Here is a 19122-nt window from a genome sequence, read left to right as displayed (position 1 = left end):
ACATTATGTAAGCGAGGAGTGAATCCTACATTATATCTTGTGAGGGTAATCCGTAAATGCTCTCCAGCACAGGACAGACCACACAAAGAACAAGTACAATTGATACAGGTGGAGGGTTAGGAGCTGACCCTCAGACACAAAGTTTGAGAAGGCACAAGAACAGTAGGATATTCTATTATTCAAGGGGGAACGCAGAAAGAGGACCAGATGTGATAATGGGGGCACACTAAAGCCATAAAAAACAAAGTGGCACAGGAAACAGAAAAGACCATTTTTTGAAGGGAAACGGTCAGCAGGTTTTTGCCATGTAATCTGACAGCAGCATGATGTAGCGGCAGAGACCCTGATTCCAGCAAGATATCATTTTGTTTACTGGGTGCAGCAGTTGTGATAGGATCACAATTTTTTATGCTGCAGATTTAGCAGAGCTCAGAATGCTGAGCTGTGGATAACCCCATTCGCACTACTGATTAGCAGCTCTCTGTGTACACTAAATGGAAAGCCGCTAAAGCAGTGTTGAGGGCGTGGATGGACCAAGTGGCACAATACATGGACACACAAGTCCTCCAGTGATCATCTCCTGCTGACAAAACACGGATTTTAATTTTGATAGCAAAACACAGTCTTATAAGTGACACATCCCTGTAATCAGGGTTTCTGCCCCTCATCATGGTGCGCTCAGATTACATTGCAAAAACGTGCTGATTCCTTATAAAGGTGAATTTTCCCCATGACTGACTGGTCTCTTGCTGCAATAACAACTGTTGTCCGAAAAGTGATGTCTGCAGTTTGGGCAGCGTGAATTCACAGACCGGTTCCTTTTAAAGGCTACATGTGGTGGACACGAGGGTGGCCCACGCTTTCTATTGCAGCCAGTATGCAGCCAGAGCCTACACAGGCTTGCAGCTGGGCCGTGCTAAACTTCCATTCCTCCTACAGCTCATTCCTGGGACCCCACTTACCAGCTGAGTGCTTTCTCGTCATGTGCAGCACATAGGTACAAACAGCCTATGGTCACAGCACTCCTAACACTCAGCACTACGTTACCAGAAGAGTAACATCTAAAACATAAATAAAATAAAAATTATCTTGCTCAGATCAATTAGTCCTGAACGCAATCCTATGCCTGAAAGGAGCACAACACTATCGTCCATTAGGATACAAAATGCATGTCGAAACCACAAACAGATTTGATTTACTCTGTCAGCAGAACTGTAATAAGGAATGAAACATTTAATGGAGGAAACATGAACCCAAATTATGCCTGCAATTCATCTCGGCAGCTCAAAGGAATCTGCAGGGTAATAAAGAGCAGTTTTCAAATGCATCAATAATTTGTTGCTATATACCGTAGTTTACTTTTGATCTTCACATAGAAGAGGATGGTTTATTAACTGGATTTGTGCAAATATACAACATTACAAGGAAAGCCTATAATTCTGTGTAAAAAAAAATAATAATTCAGGAAGTAGTCTGGGAAATTTAACTTATTAAAGAACTTAAGTAGAAAAACAGAGGAAAGAGGGACATAAAACAAGCATCTAACTGGGTTAGTGCATCACCAAATTAATTCTTTATTGGTTTTAACCACTTATTGACAGCCAATACACCATTTTACTGACCTGAGGATAAGAGATTAGTGCCCCCCTATGGGCAAAAATGCTGAACACTATAGCCGACATCCTGCTGCATTGGCCACAATCACTAAGCACCAATAGCGGCAGTTTAATTCCATAGATGCTTCTGTTAATAGTAGGGCTGGACTGGCCATCTGGAATTCTGGCATTTGAAATCGCCTGTCTGCTACATTGTCGCTGGCTCCATCACTTACTCCTGCAGGCCACATACATCCCTCCAGTCTGCGGACCTGCCGGAGGCCAGCACCAACAGGGGAAGTCAGTGGTGCAATGATGCAAGAGCAGTCAGATGCTTCAGAGGATAAGGTGTCTGGATTAGGGGAGTATAGGGATTTTTTTGTTTTTGTTGAGCTGTGGGGGTCCATCACACTATATAGGGAGCTGAGAGTTGGACCATTATAGTATATAAGGGGTTGTGGGGTGGACCACCATACTATATAGTGTACTTTTGGGGGACCATCATACTACATAGAGGGCTGTTGGAAGGACCATCATACTATATGGGGGGACAGTGATTTGGACAGTCATTCTATATAGGGGGCTTTGAGGTGAACTATCATACTATATGGGGGCTGTTGGGAGAATCACCACACTACATAGGAGCTGTGAGGTGTGCCACCGTACTAAATGGGGGGCTGTGAGGTGGACCATCTTACTATATAGGGGCTAGGAGGTGGAACATCTTACTATATGGGGGGGGTTGTTGGGGTACCATCATATTATATAAGGGGCTGTTATAGGGACCATCATATCACATGGGTTGCTGTGAGATGGACCATCATACTATATAGGGGCTGTGAGGCGGACCATCATACTATATGGGTGGATGTTGGGGGGACCATTATACTATATAGCGGCCTGTGAGTTGGACCATCTTACTATATAGGGGGCAAGGTGGTGAAACATACTATGAGTAGGATGTTGGAGGGACCATCATATTATATGGGGGGCTGTGAGATGGACCATCATACCATTAAGGGGGCTGTAAGATGGACAATCATACTATATAGGGGTTTGTGGGGGTGCAGTCATACAGTACTGGAGCTATGAGGGATCTTCATAGTGTATGGGGGATCCATCATACTGTGTGGGATGGCTGTGGAGGCATCATCTTGCAGTGTTGTGATGTCGTAGTGGATATTATACTGTGTGGGGTGGCTGTGGTGGGCATTAGCAAATAGATGAATGGCTGCACTCAATTGTACTAAAGCAAGGGAATGTGTGATGCATGAAATGTGAATAGCATAATGGCTTGTGAAATCTATGAAAAAAGATGCTTAGCACAAAATTGGGCCAAAAAAATGTCAGCCCATCCACCAACGTCAAGGTAATCTCATGGATTGGATGGGTCCCTGACCTGACTGCCTAGTGTGAACACTTACCTCCGGCTAATATCATGGAAAAGCCTGCATTTATAGGAGGGTCGGAACCAACTGTGTTTGGATGTAATTAAAATCACAGCATGGTGAAGGGCGGGGCGTTCAAGTCAGAATAAAATAGTACATAGCAAGTAATGGTAAACTGACTTAACAGCGATGTACTAATTTTTTCTGACTTGAACGCCCCCGCCCTTCACCATGCTGTGATTTTAATCCATGAGATTACCTTGACTTTGGTGGATGGGCTCACATTTTTTGGCCAAATTTTGTGCTAAGCATCTCATGTGATTTTTCATAAATTTCACAAGCCATTATGCTGTTCACATTTCATATATCACACATTCCCTTGCTTTAGTACAATTGAGTGCAGCCATTCACCTATTTGCTATGTAAGTTGTTTTTGGTTATGCAGCAGTTCAGACTAGTTCGGTGTTCTGTTAGTTTACCATTACTTGCTATGTGGTGGGCATTATACTGTCTGGAGGTCAATGCGGTAAATTATACTTTGTTGGGAGCTGTGGTGACCATCATGCTGCATAGGATGGTTAGAACATCCCTGATAAGAACCTGCACAATATAAACATATAAGGTCTGCAGATAAAGTAGTTGGCCAAGCTTCAAGTTAGTCTGCAGTAAAGGTACCTTCACACGAAGCGACGCTGCAGCGATAGCGACAACGATGCCGATCGCTGCAGCGTCGCTGTTTGATCGCTGGAGAGCTGTCACACAGACCGCTCTCCAGCGACCAACGATGCCGAGGTCCCCGGGTAACCAGGGTAAACATCGGGTTGCTAAGCGCAGGGCCGCGCTTAGTAACCCGATGTTTACCCTGGTTACCAGCGTAAAAGTAAAAAAACCAAACAGTACATGCTCACCTGCGCGTCCCCCAGCGTCTGCTTCCTGACACTGACTGAGCTCCGGCCCTAACAGCACAGCGGTGACGTCACCGCTGTGCTTTCACTTTCACTTTAGGGCCGGCGCTCAGTAAGTGTCAGGAAGCAGACGCTGGGGGACGCGCAAGGTGAGCATGTACTGTTTGTTTTTTTACTTTTACGCTGGTAACCAGGGTAAACATCGGGTTACTAAGCGCGGCCCTGCGCTTGGTAACCCGATGTTTACCCTGGTTACCAGTGTAAAACATCGCTGGTATCGTTGCTTTTGCTTTCAAACACAACGATACACAGCGATCGGACGACCAAATAAAGTTCTGGACTTTATTCAGCGACCAGCGACATCACAGCAGGTTCCTGATCGCTGCTGCGTGTCAAACGAAACGATATCGCTAGCCAGGACGCTGCAACGTCACGGATCGCTAGCGATGTCGTTTCGTGTGAAGGTACCTTTACTGTCATTGCGGACTTCTGAATCCTCATTGAACTCGCAAGCTGTAGAGATTCTCCGATGCGGGCACTGGGAGTTGGTGATCATGTACAGTGGATTAACTTGAACAGCATGGGCCCCAAAGAAAAGCTCTAATGGGGCCCCCATTTATTGCAAGTCTTTAATAGCATTGGTAACTTTTATAGACCAAAAGGACTTTTGGGACCACTAGGCTCCAGGGCCCAGGTGCAATTGCAACCCTAGTACCTACTGTAGTTACACCTCTGATTTGCATTCATGCGGTCACGTGCCAACTAGATGTGCACAGCGTTGCTCAATACAAGCACAGGGTCGATCAATACAACTGAAATTAGAAAAGTAGAGAATTCTCCGATGCATCTTCATGACAAGGTGAAATTTCACAATTCTGACCAGTGTCACGTTGTGTGGCAAAAACTCTGGAACGCTTCAATGGTTCCCACTGATTTGGAGACTGTTTTTCCATGACATATATCATGATAGTGGTAAAATTTCTTCAACGTTACTTGAGTTTATGTGCGAAAAAAAAACAATAAAATATGGCAAAATGTTGCAATTTTCTAACTTTTAATTTGTATGCCCTTAAATCAGAGTTATATCACACAAAATAGTTAATAAATAACATTTTCCACATGTCTAGTTTACATCAGCACAATTTTTTAAAACAATTTTTCTTTGCTAGGATGTTATAAGGGTAAAAACCAGAGGCATAGGAAGGGGGGGCGGTCCGCCCCGGGCGGCACAATGCGGGGGGCGGGTCGCCGGCGGCGCAGAAATTTTGTTTTCTATTAAAGGGAACCTGTTCGCATCTCGGCTTCAGAAAAATGGCCGCCGCGATCTACATCTGCGCACGAGCGGCATCCCGCAGCCATTTTCCTGAAGCCCCGGGCAGCAGAGCACTATCTGCGCACGCGCGGCCTCAGGAAGATGGCCGCCCCCACCGATAACCAGAGAGAGCAGGAGCGCGGTCAGGTAAGCAGAACTTGTTTTTTTTTTTTTTTTTTTTTTAATGAGAGCGGCGATCCGGGGGGCCCGGGGCAGGACGCTTGACACAGGGGGGCAGAACGCTTGACACAGGGGGGCAGAACGCTTGACACAGGGGGGCAGTACGCTTGACACTGGGGGGCAGAACGCTTGACACTGGGGGGCAGAACGCTTGACACTGGGGGGCAGAACGCTTGACACTGGGGGGCAGAACGCTTGACACTGGGGGGCAGAACGCTTGACACTGGGGGGCAGAACGCTTGACACTGGGGGGCAGAACGCTTGACACTGGGGGGCAGAACGCTTGACACTGGGGGGCAGAACGCTTGACACTGGGGGGCAGAACGCTTGACACTGGGGGGCAGAACGCTTGACACTGGGGGGCAGAACGCTTGACACTGGGGGGCAGAACGCTTGACACTGGGGGGCAGAACGCTTGACACTGGGGGGCAGAACGCTTGACACTGGGGGGCAGAACGCTTGACACTGGGGGGCAGAACGCTTGACACTGGGGGGCAGAACGCTTGACACTGGGGGGCAGAACGCTTGACACTGGGGGGCAGAACGCTTGACACTGGGGGGCAGAACGCTTGACACTGGGGGGCAGAACGCTTGACACTGGGGGGCAGAACGCTTGACACTGGGGGGCAGAACGCTTGACACTGGGGGGCAGAACGCTTGACACTGGGGGGCAGAACGCTTGACACTGGGGGGCAGAACGCTTGACACTGGGGGGCAGAACGCTTGACACTGGTGCAGAACGCTTGACACTGGTGCAGAACGCTTGACACTGGTGCAGAACGCTTGACACTGGTGCAGAACGCTTGACACTGGTGCAGAACGCTTGACACTGGTGCAGAACGCTTGACACTGGTGCAGAACGCTTGACACTGGTGCAGAACGCTTGACACTGGTGCAGAACGCTTGACACTGGTGCAGAACGCTTGACACTGGTGCAGAACGCTTGACACTGGTGCAGAACGCTTGACACTGGTGCAGAACGCTTGACACTGGTGCAGAACGCTTGACACAGGGGCAGAATGGAGAAACGGGGCATGATTGGAGACACAGGGGGCAGGATGACAGACATGGCGTCATGACTGGAGACACTGGAGGCAGGATTGGAGACAGATGGGGCAGGATCATGGGGCAGGATGGATACGATGGAGACAGATGGGGCAGGATGGGAAGATCATATGGGGCAGGATGGATACTCATTAGGGCAGAATGGGAGAACATATGGCTGAAGCCAGGAATGAGACACACGGGGGCCAGGATGGCGAATATTATTACCATAGGGGCTAATTAAGGGATATTATTACTGCAGTGATGTATTTATTTTATTTTTTGAGTATACGGTTTTAAATGGTGGGGCGGTCCTATTACTGTGCAGAGTGACACTATGTCGCCTTCTTCATATGGTGTAATGTAGAAGTTGGGAAAATTAAGTAATGTGTTCTGCAAGTGGAACTCGAGATAACTGTGTTATTTCCTGCAGAGACGAGTCCTGGCTGGATGAAGTGATGGCGGTCTGTGCGGGATGAAAGATGAAGGACTTCACCTAGAGACGTCACTGGTGAGTCAGTGTGTTACCTATACACTGACACTATACACTGTATACTATATACTGAGGTCCTGTGTATGTCACCGGTGATCACTGTATTACCTATACACAGACGCTGCATACTAAGTACAGATCTCCTGTGTATAATGGCACTTATGGTGATAGTATTGTGTTTTTTTTTATTACTGATCAGTATTGTAGTATTCAGTCACTATGTGGTGGTAATATGTGGTCTGGTCATGATGTTGTGTTTGTTCCTTGTATTTGATATTATTCGATCACTGTGGTGGTAATGTCATCTGGTCATGGTGTGGCGGTATTTGTGCCTTGTAGATAGTATTATAGGTCACTGTGGTGATATGGTGTCTGGTCTGTCTTTTGAACATCAGCTGAGTGAAGAAATAGAGTTTTGTTTCTGTGCGTGTTGTCCTGACTATTTTTGGTAACCTTTGTGTGTATTGAGCCCGGGGGGGGCGCCAAACTCGGGAACAGCCCCGGGCGGCAAAAGCTCTAGCTACGCCTCTGGTAAAAACGTCACCAACAATTTCTTATTTTTTCAACAAAATCTACACAACCGTAGTTTTAGGGACCGCATTACATTTGAAATGACTGAGGGGTCTATATGACAGAAAATGCCCAAAAGTTACATCATTCTAAAAACTGCACTGCTCAAGGTGCTCAAAACTACATTCAAGAAGTTTATTAACCCTTCAGTTCCTTCAAAAGACAAAGAAGAGATGGAAGGTGCAGATGTGAAGACACAAAAGCTCCTCATGATACATGGAGGTCTCCACCCTAAGTCTAGCACCCAAATATTGCATACCAATGTGAAGGAGAGAATGGGTAATGAATGTGGTGTGGCAAGATGGCATCTGCATCCTGGAACTACGCCCTAGAAGGAATCCTTGGAATGTGAAGTAGATAACACTGCAGACTATATATGGAACGGCCCTAACATGGACCAATCACAGACTGACATGATGGTTGCTCAGGAGATGTGATGTCCTTTTCCGGTCTGCTACATGATCTTTTGTTTTGTACTAACAAAGAGAGTTTTGTGCCAGCTTTTGCAGAGAGGAGCACATATCTGACTTGTGTCCGATGTATTTCCTCTATGCATGCACTTGGCTCATATTTATCTGGTCAGGGGCAGGCAATCGCTAAGATCTCACTTTAAGGCTAGGGTCACATTGTGTATGTGACCGCGTTTAACGGACTACGTTACACTGCGGCATAACGCGGTGTTAACGTAGTCCGTTAACGCCGCCATAGCCTGTAATGGTGAACGCGTCGCTAGCGCCCGCCCACATTGGGCGTGCGCTAGCGATGTGCCGTCATTTGAGTGACGGACCTCGGACGCTGCTTGCAGCGTCCGCGGCGCGCCCGAGGTCCGTTCCTCGCTAGTGCAGATCGGGGATCTGCGCTAGCGGGGACGCCGAACGCGGACCCTAGAGAAGCATTGCGTTAGCGCAATCCTCTAGAGCTATGCGCTTAACGGATTGCCCTAACGCAATGTGACCCTAGCCTAAGAGAACCCCAACACCAACATTTCATCCGTAATGGTGGCTTGGATGCTTATCAAGCCTTTACCACCCTCCTTTCTGTTAGTCAACAATCTTTGTGTTTGACACGCAGGAGCGATCTGGATCCCACTGTGATATCGCTGGTCGGAGCTAGAAGTCCAGAACTTTATTTGATCGTCAGATCGGTGTGTATCGTCGTGTTTGACAGCAAAAGCAACGATGCCAGCAATGTTTTACATGGAGCTAACGACCTGCGAGAACGATAAGTGAGTCACCGTTACATCACAGGATCGCTCCTACATCGTTGTGGAGCTGCTGTGTTTGACATCTCTACAGCGATCTAAACAGCGACGCTGCAGCGATCGGCTCGTTGTCTATATCGCTGCAGCGTCGCTGAGTGTGACGGTACCTTTAGGGTGGAGTCCTCCATGCAATGTGAGGAGTTTCATGTCCTCACATCTGCAGCTTCCATCTATTCTTTTGGCCAGCACACTATGCCAGCAGGGTATCTGATAACTGGCAGGGCATATGTATTGATGGCGTGGATTTTATTCTTCCCATTGAGCTGGCTCTTCGAGACCGGTCTTAACCTTTGATGGTATTTGGATGTTGCCGCTTTATTTGACTCCTCATAATGGTTACCGTATCCCTGTGTGTAGCATGTCTGTACATCTGCTATGCACCCTGCTGGTAACTCCACTCCATTAGTTTTGACTAATTTGCGTCTTTATTAACAACAGGCCGAACTTCTCCAGTCCGAAGGACATCTCGATATCTTCGTTGTAGATCCTTGTCAGGTGGATTAGTGAATTGATATCTCGCTTGTTTTTCTCATACAGCTTGAAGTCATCCATGTAGATTATACATACACATTATAATGAAATTATATATATATTTTACTTACATTGTAAGGAGGCTAATGGCCGCGTAATCAATGGGAGGTATGTGACACAGGGATGGCTGCTCCCGGTGATGTAACCAGGAGTACTTTTCTTTAGTGCACGTAAGCACTAGGATGTTGTTTAGTGCACCTGGGTCCAGGTTACGGGTAGCTATGAGAGATGGGTGGGTCTGGCTACCCACATACCTCACCTGTGGGTGTGGTTACAGCCTACGTAATGGAGGCTGTTTGGCACATGGTCTGTGTTTTGGGAGGTAGAAGGCCTCCTATGTGTGTGGCTCCAGTCCGAGCCTGCGTGCTGGACATTGCCCCAGCCTGTGTGCCCACAGGCCTGAGGGAGCAGAGAGCCCGGCTAAGGACATTTTGCGTTGTTTTGCGTGCTCTGAAGGCCGTTTACCTTTTGTTGTGTTTAGGGGTTTATGGAGCAAATAAACCTACACGGGCTTTTTTTTTTTTTTTTTTTTTTAAAGAAACACACCTCCTGTCTTCCTCCTGCCGCACCTGAGTGAGCACGATCGCTACAATTGGTGGTAGACTGCGGGCATCGGTCCACGAGGCTGCGAACTACGGGCGGCTTGCTGTGGATCGGGGGGTCCATGAAATCTGCAGAGCGGAGCCTGGCAGAGCCTTGCGTAGCAGTGAGGATTCGCGCTGTGTGGAACTGTTGGGGCAGAAAGACTGTCGTGCACAGGCAGTGAGGGGCCTGAGAGGACCGTGGGGAGTCCACAGTGTGCACTCCAAGGAGGGATGGTTGCTAGACAGGGGGTGGAGCCCCAAAAAGGGGAGGTGGCCCAAAAGAGGGTGGAGTCCAAAAAGGGAGGTGACCAAAAAGGGGGTGGAGTCCCAAAAGGGGTGGCAACGAATGCACCGAGGGACTGTTGGTGGGAACAGTATTCGAACAGTGCATGTCCAGGATTATCTACTGACTTTCCATCTGACAAGTTGTCGCAGCGCTGTACTGTGGAAGTCAATGGAGAGTGCGTGACTGGACTTCTGGACTCAGGGAGCCCGATGACCCTGGTGAGCGCCACACTCCCTGTATATCTGATCCCCGGAAGGAAGATGGAGGTCTACTGCATCCACGGGGTCCCTAGGGATTATCCGTGTCCAGGGTAATCATTGAATATAATAAATTTTGGCACTCAACTTTGTCAACTGAAAGAATTTTATTCGCAGCCACTTGTACGAACGTTTCGGTCAATAAGGTTGACCTTCTTCAGTATACTTGCTATTATGAAATAACGTATATTTGTGGCTCAAATCAAAAGGGGTCCTACTCGGATCCTATGAGGTAATGTAAATGATGCTAATGTGCAGATAATCCGATAGAGGTCTCCGGTTAGTAACTTGTGGAGTGATGTCCTTCTCAGAGAATCAGATCCCATATAGTTTTATGTGGTGTTCAGATCCGTATTGTGGACCGAGATGGTGCTTGTCCCTGTCTAGGGTGGGCTGTGATGGCATCTGTCAGGAACGCGGTGTCCACCGCTTGTTCACAGATCATGGGATCTGATTCTCTGAGAAGGACATCACTCCGGAAGTAACTAACCAGAGACCTCTATCGGATTATCTGCACATTAGCATCATTTACATTACCTCATAGGATCCGAGTAGGACCCCTTTTGACTTGAGCCACAAATATACGTTATTTCATAATAGCAAGTATACTAAAGAAGGTCAACCTTATTGACCGAAACGTTTGTACAAGTGGCTGCGAATAAAATTCTTTCAGGTTGACAAAGTTGAGTGCCAAAATTTATCATATTTAGTTTCTGGTGTGGGAACCTTCTTTTGAGCACCACTACAGCTGTGCCACGATACACTTTAATACAGGGTAATCATTGAGACACCCACGATTCTTACCAGCCATGATGTCCATGTAGTCCTGGACCTGCCGTACACTATTGTAATCGGTCAGGACTTTGAATTGTTTTGGGACTTGTGGGAGGAAAGGTGAGTGTCTGATTGCTTAGAGGGTAGCCGGAATGACCTTAAAGGATCCCCACCATAGCAGGCGGCTGTAGGGGTTACCGGTGGTGTGATGCATAAAGAGGAGGAGGTAGCGCCCCCTAAGGTCGATGTCCCACAGTTAGGGGTGACCAGGGAAAAGTGTGGGTCTGACCAACTATGAAACTTAACAGAGGTGACCAACAGTGTGATCGTTTAAAATGGGGTAGTTCCAGGAAAGGGGTCCGACACCTGTTTAAGTGGGGACTTGTTTCAGGGTGACAGAGTGAGCAGTGGCGACTCCCATTCAGACTGACGCAAGTGAAAGAGTGCAGTAAGGTGGACCCGGGTACAGATGACAAGACTTCCCCTCATCGCCGGGGACATGGCGGCAGCAGAATGGCAGGACAGGCTACACCCTCTGAGAAGAGAGGTGAAGAAGAGACAGGGTCAGGGGCAAACAAGGTTAATGTCCTTGATAAGGAGGCCACTTTGCCACTGACAAACCCCAGCACAGAGGTAGTCGATGACATGGGGAAAATAAAACTGACCCAGGGTGGTGGTAGGGATCCAATAGCTAAGATCTCAGTTGGAGAAGAACTCTGAGCAAAAACAGAGAAGCTGTCCGAATCGACCGCTCCCACCTGACAACGAGAGGATCAAATCAACAATCTGACAAAGTAAATGCGCACGTGGAAAGAGCAAGCCAACAGTTTCCGGAAGGTGGAAGTGCACGTCCAAAGCTTGGAGAAAGAGCACGACGACATCTGTCATCAGCTGGCAATAGAGAGGCTGAAGGTGTCGAGTACGAAAGCCGCCAACTCTGTGCAGCTGGATCAGGTGCGTCACCTGGAGTCGGAGCTCTCAGCAGCCAAGGATCAGCTCGAAGAGAAGGAAGCGCAGGAGCAGAAGCGGCTTCATACCATCTGCTCCACCGAGGAGAAGCTGCGCTCTGCTCGGCAGGAGGACATAGAACAAGTGCCTCAGCTGGAAATGACCTGCTGCAACAAAGCTCAGAAGATCTAGGACCTCGCCAAAGAGTTTGAAGCAAAAAGTGGCAGATTTACAGGCCGAATAAAAGCATCTCAAAGAACAGAAATCTGAGGAAATCGCGGCTATGGAGTAAAAAATAAGTTCAGCGCGAACAGCGGGGACACAACGTGAACAAGCCCTCTGAGAACTGTCCGCAGACTTGGAGAAAAAGAACATGCATGTATCAGAGAGGCCCAAGAGAAGCATCAGCAGGAGCTTCGCAAGAGGGAGGACGAGCGTCGCTGCCTGGCAGGGGAGCAGGATAAAGTTCTTTGAGACCTCAAGATCGAGCAGGAGGCCCAGCTCCAGAAATACATGGACGGCTGAAAAACCAAGCTCTCTGCTCTACAGAACGAACTGTCGCCACTCTCCCGATCTGATCACAATGAAGGAGAGTGAGCTGGGGAGACTGACCAAAGAAGTGGCCTCCAGGGGGGAAGAAATCCAGCAGGGGAAGTGCCACGCAGACGGCCTCACAAAGGTCGACGTATTGAAAAACTGCTCTGACTCAAGATGAGAAGATCAAACACTATATCCAAGGAGGTGAGACTTCGCTCTTCAAGTGCATGGCAGAGGTACCCGAGGACGTGCAGCAAGCTTGTGCCAGTGAGGCTGTGCATGAGGCATTTAGAAAGGCGGTGGAAGCATGTAGTGTGAACTGGGAGCCAGAGTCAAAGCAGTTTGTTATACTGTCGACTAGGGAAGTCACGATGAAGAAGGTGGCTATCCTGAGTGACATGCACCTACACGGTCTTTGCATGAAAAGGAAGATCTTGTTGAGGAATGAGGAAGCCGCTCGACAACTGGAGCATGCAAAGAAAGCTCAAGGTCGGTTGGAATTGGTGGAGGACGTCATTCAAGTGCCCAGGAATCTGGTGAGAAAAATCATTGGGAAACGTGGAAAATTAATGCAGGAGATCGTAGATAAGTCTGCTGTGGAGAGTGTGAGGATTCTGGCTGATAACGAAGCCCAGGTAGCTGGTGAAGATGGAATGGTTCCATTCTTCGTTGTCGGATCAATGGAAAGCATTAAGAATATCCGAGTACTCCTTGAATATTACGTGGCGTACTTGAGAGGTAGAGCAGCTAAGACTTGACAGGCTGCAGATCAATAAAAAGCTTCAAAAAGTGCTAAAAAGATAGTGGCCACTTTCAACCCGAGTTCTGGAGAGACGAAGGGGTTCCCTAAAGAATGGAAGAGTTAGAAGTAGTGACTCCAGTGTTAGCTCAGGGCTGAGTGGCCTAGGCAGGGGACCCTGTAGCAGACATGGGAACAGAGAGGCAGACCAGACAGAAGGTATGGGATCAAGGGAATCGCAACACTGTACTGACCTCCGGGGATGGGGGTGGTCCGACAAAAGGGCAACCCCATCAGAGGAGGTGACGGAGTCAGATAACCTGCTGTTCCAAAAGGCTTCAGTAACAAAACCTGAATGATAGACGTGTTTACTTCCAAAGGCGACAGAAGAGTCTCTGGTCGGGTAAGGGAAGGTGCCAAGCTCCATGGCTTTATGCAGAGGGGTAAGGTATGTAAGGAAAATAATGGCCGCGTAATCAATTTGAGGTATGTAACACAGGGATGGCTGCTCCCTGTGATGTAACCAGGAGTATTTTTCTTTAGTGAACGTAAGCACTAGGATGTCATTTAGTGCACCTGGGTTTGGGTTGCGGGTAGCTATGAGAGATGGGCATGTCTGGCTACCCACATACCTCACTTGTGGGTGTGGTTACAGCCTACGTAATGGAGGCTGTTTGGCACATGGTCTGTGTCTTGGGAGGTAAAAGGCCTCCTGTGTGTGTGGCTCCAGACCGAGCCTGCATGCTGGACTTTGCCCCAGCCTGTGTGCCCAGAGGCCTGAGGGAGCAGAGAGCAGAGAGCCCAGCTAAGGACATTTTGTGTTTTGCCTGCTCTGAAGGCTGTTTACCTTTTGTTGTGCTTTGGGGTTTATAGAGCAAATAAACCTGCATGGACTTTCTTTTAAAGAAACGCGCCTCCTGTCTTCCTCCTGCTGCACCTGAGTTAGTACGATCGCCACAACATATTCACAAACACATATATACATACAGTTGGATGCCAGTTTATGGTAACAAAGAGGCCTCACAAGGCTTCAGAGGTGCAGTTGTTTATAGAGCAAGAGGTAAAAATCTATTACATTTTACACATTTAATCCAAGAAATTAGGCAGCGTTTATAAAAATGTAAAAAAATATTACAATTGGGACAAGACAATACAGTATATACAATCACATACAAATAAAAAGGATAAAACCAAATTAAATTACTAGAACTCATGTCACATGAATGACATAGGTCTTTGCAGAGGGGAGTACAATGATTGGAAAATGGTGCAGTTCTAAAACAAACTGAATCTCCCAGCACTGAACAATGGAAGTAATTCCAAATCTGCTTTTAGCAGGAACAAGACACTCCCCTTGGTGATCTCAGATGGGGGCTGGTAGATGGTAGACTTATCGATTTGGATCGGACAAACCCTTTAATTGTATCTGCCCTGCCTCAGAGTTCCCAGGCAGGAGCTATTAATGCCATACTTATTGCTATGATTTTAGCTTTCTATAAATAGGAGAAATAGCATATCCAACTTTGTCCATCTGGCCAAATCAAGGCCTCAAGAGATGGTTTAGAAATTGAACCTATTTTACTATTACATTTATGACAATATGTATGGGCAACAGATGAAATACACCCACCAAGCACATACTTATTAGGCGAAAAGAGACATATTCAAAGATATATACGTTTTCAACAATTATAAGCATGTACATTAAAATAAAGCATATAGATTACACATTATATACATATATCTCCCAGTGTTTGCGTGGGTTTCCTCCAGGCACTCCAGTTTCCTCCCACACTACAAAAACGTACTGATGGGAAATTTAGATTGGGAGCTCCAAAGGGGCAGTAATGATGTCTGTAACCAAACATCCTGCCCTACTTTACTACTTGTCTCAGAAAATCTAACTGGGGAGTGTATGTGCAGAGTAGTGTAGACAAATGCAAATCAGACTATACAATCAAGTTAGCAGCACAGTGTCCGACAGTATGGCTGCCACTGGTGTCATGCATTTAACACTATTAAAGGGAATATGTCAGCAGGATCAACTTTCCTATACAGTCTATATGGGCATGCAGGTCATAGGAAGCTGAATAAAAAGATAATGTGATATCTGCGATCCAATGTATTATACTAGAGATATCCATGTTTTTCTTATATGTAAATTAGCTATTCAGGACTATGGGTCTGCCAGAGAATCTGCCTCCAGAGCTTATTACCAGTGTGATGTGTGATGACCACTCTCTGCTCTCCTGATCTCACTGCAGAGCTGTGTGTGATTATAACGGACAGATCAGCAGGTTCTTCTCAGCTTCAGCTCCATCTCACAAGCAGACAGTGCTGCAACACAGCAGAGCTGTGAGAGCTGCAGCTGATAAAGTGTTTAGACAAAGTTCACTTCTGTTGTTCTGTGTTAGTTACATGTCCAATGTTGGTGATGAGCCTTTTTACCTAAAATAATCTCTGGAGACACATTCTCATGCAGATCAGTGTTCATCCCATAGTTCTGAACAGCTCATTTAGATACAAGATAAACATGGTTAACTCTGGAAAAACACATTGGATAACATATCTCGGAATCATTCCTTTGACCTACATGCCCATATAACCAGCTTAGGGATGACCCTACTGACAGATTCCCTTTAAAGTTGACCATAAACAAATCGCAGTAAGCCTAACAACTGTAACTTGGAAACATAGCCAACACATTGGTCTATACATGAAACCATTCTAGAGAAGAATGAAAACATACTATTACAAAATTCATTACTGCACATAAAACAGACAATGTTAATCGAGAAGTAGAATATCTCAATACCTTATTTCTTCTGGGAATTGTGCATTTGTAACTAAAAAACTAGAGATTTCCTTGTGGTGAAGTAATTTTAGAAATCTGTTGATCTCAGGATACATTATTGGCTCCCCTACTAAAGACAATGCACAGTGCTTGACGGCCATGCCTTCCTCAAATCGATCAGCCTTCACACCAGGTACCCCTGCAGGAAAGGGAAAACTATTAGCAGAGCAAAAAACTTATTCTATATTTAATGTCAGGCTTCTGGGTTTTATCTATTGTAGGAAATGAGCTTTCCTACTCAGGCTCTGGTCTAGTGCAACTCCTAGGTAACTATCCTTAAAGGAAATGTCCAAAACATCTCAAACGTGACTAGGTACATCAGCCATCTGACACCCATCAGTTCAAGGCGGCTTGACTGGGTTATATGCAACACTCAGGACTACCAGTTCTCCTTGTGGAGGTCACAATGGTACAGAAAAGGTTATGCACTGGGCTTTCTAAATAAAAAGAAAGATTTTAGAAAGCTAGGCTCTCTCAAAAAAAAAAAGAAAAAAGATGGTTATCTTTTTCGACAAAAACGTTATATGTCAACTACTGTGCCTAATATGCTTCACAGTGTTCATGTACACTAAATATTGGAATAATGTCCAACATATAACTGATGAACCATAAACTGAGAAAAGCATAAAGTAGTGACACCGATCCATACTCTAGGGCTGGTCTCATTTGCTTTAGCAATTTTTAGTTAATTGTTTTCACAAAATCACTTTTGATATCCTGCAGTATGAGTAAAGAATGGTAATCCTCCCCGCCATGTGAGCACTATGGAGTCCCCGATATTTAGAAGTTGTGGTTAGCCAAGTTCCAGCTCCTGCAGCTGATCAACTGCTTTCTGTCTATACAGTGTAAGGGAAGATCAAAAGCGGGATAAATAGCAGCTTTCGGGACTTAAAGGAGGTTTTCTCATCTTCATTAATGTGTACTGGAAAGTGCTGGTAAAACAGAAGGATTCTTAATTCAATAGTGTACGGCTGATTGCCTGGGTTACTGACCACTCTCAGAGACCAGTCACCTAGACAAGCAGTGTGCGCTGCTTTCAAGCTCTAGGCATCAGTGCCTGCTCCTGCCGCTGTGAAGCTTCAGTACCGCTGCGTTTCTCTCATGCTGCCTAGACAAAAGTGTCTGCGCTTGCAGTATGTAAGAAGGCTCAGTTTGCAGTGAGATCATGCTACTGATCCAAAAAGCCAATCTTTAGGAGCACTCTGCCCCACCAGCAAAGAAGAAGCAAGGCGGCAGAGGAGCGGTTCGCTCCTGAGGAAAGAAGATAGGACAAGCCCTTTAAATCAGTTTGTTTATGGTGTGGAATTTAAAAGAATTAGGTCTCGAAATGTGGCATTATAAAAATGTTGCCTTGCCCCAAGCTCTATATGCAGTAGCGCTAACTAAGTAAACATATTTATCGTCTAGCAAACACACTGATGACCACCAGCAGGTTTAGCATACTTAATTCAGTACTACATTTATTCCAGATAAGTTTTTAAACCAGTTTCAATTTCTGTGCGTGGTCATCTCTAGTCTGATTTGTATAGTGGGGAAAAGTATATTCGGCGGGCAGCTGATTAATTTATCTGGAAGTGGTCTCAGGATTGCTCTTTATTTACCTTTTTTATTACGGTAATTACTTTTGACTATTTAAAAAAAAATAATAATAAAGTGAACACGTCAGATTAAAGTGTTATGGCTTCTACTTTGTGACAAATTCATTCTTTAATGCCTTAGAAAATAAAGATTGTAATGAAATATAGTACTTAAAGAGTAACCATCGTTTTAGCTTACTTCACAAATCAATATTACATGTGAAAATAAAAAAAACTTTGTAATACAGCTTATCAGATGAATCTGCTTCTTTCTCCTCCTGAACTGATCATTCCTTCTCAAAATTCTCACTTCACAGGTAAAATCTGTCTTCAGTGAATACAGATGTACCCATTACAGACATAGATGACACTTGGTGCTTGCAAGATTCTATGGAGAACGGTTTCAGAAGCTCTTGCAGCAGAATGCCTGTGTCTGCATCCAACTCCACCTCCTACCTCATCCATAGGATTTTATAATCACCAACTGCCATCTCTTATTTCAATAACTGGAAAATATCTCTTCACTGAACACAGATTTTACCCATGAGCTGAGCATGGAAGATGAGTGCAGGAAGAGAATGAAGCAGATTTCTCTGATGAGATATCACAAAGTTGCTTATTATTAGGAGTACTATTGATTTACTAAATAAAATTAAAATGACGATTACTCTTTAAGCATGGCTATTCAAGTGTAGATAATAGAAAGAACGGAATTGAAAATGATAAAATATGTAGGTCACACAGCTGATGTCTGGTTTGTAGGACAGCAGTGATCTGTTTCAGATGTCTGTGCAAATCGGACTGTGTATGGATAGGCTGCAGATCTCCTGACCTGAGAGTGACAGCTTCATATATGTCTGACAATGTGACATGTCGGGAGGGCCACAGTCAGTCTGGATTATGGTCCATGCTGAGACCAAATGGCATTGATATTTGAAGGTGCCTTAAGAAAAGATGGTTATTTAAAAAAAAAAGGCCAAGTCAAACACTAGATAGCCAAGCATCCATTCATCAAGTGAACAGTCCGTTCTCAAAGTTAGAAGTAAGAAAATGAGTAGGCGTAAGGATCTGAGCAACTTTGACAAATGCCTAATTGTGGTGGCATAGTGATTGAATGAAAGCATCTCCAAAGTCTCAGGTGTTGTGGGGTATTTACAAAATGTAGTGGCTAGTACCTATCAAAAGAGGTCAAGTCCAGGAAAGAACAATCGGTAACAAGGTCACGGACAACCAAGGAACATTGATGCCAATGAGGAGTAAGGACTAGTCCATCACATCCAATCCACA

The 19122-nt window shown here is 45.9% G+C and overlaps 1 protein-coding gene across 1 annotated transcript in view; it reads right to left on the bottom strand.

The window, feature by feature from the left end:
• Nucleotides 1-19122, bottom strand: part of LOC143816258 (S-adenosyl-L-methionine-dependent tRNA 4-demethylwyosine synthase TYW1-like) — a 284094-nt gene that overhangs the window by 101387 nt on the left and 163585 nt on the right. The window contains exon 12 of the mRNA XM_077296426.1: nt 16220-16397. Within this exon, the coding sequence (XP_077152541.1) occupies nt 16220-16397 (178 nt within the window). The remainder of the gene's footprint in view (nt 1-16219; nt 16398-19122) is intronic.

This window comes from Ranitomeya variabilis, chromosome 3 (assembly GCF_051348905.1).
Source record: "Ranitomeya variabilis isolate aRanVar5 chromosome 3, aRanVar5.hap1, whole genome shotgun sequence".
NCBI lineage: Eukaryota > Metazoa > Chordata > Amphibia > Anura > Dendrobatidae > Ranitomeya > Ranitomeya variabilis.
Note: the sequence above shows the minus strand (reverse complement) of the source record. Positions and strands in the feature narration are given on the sequence as shown.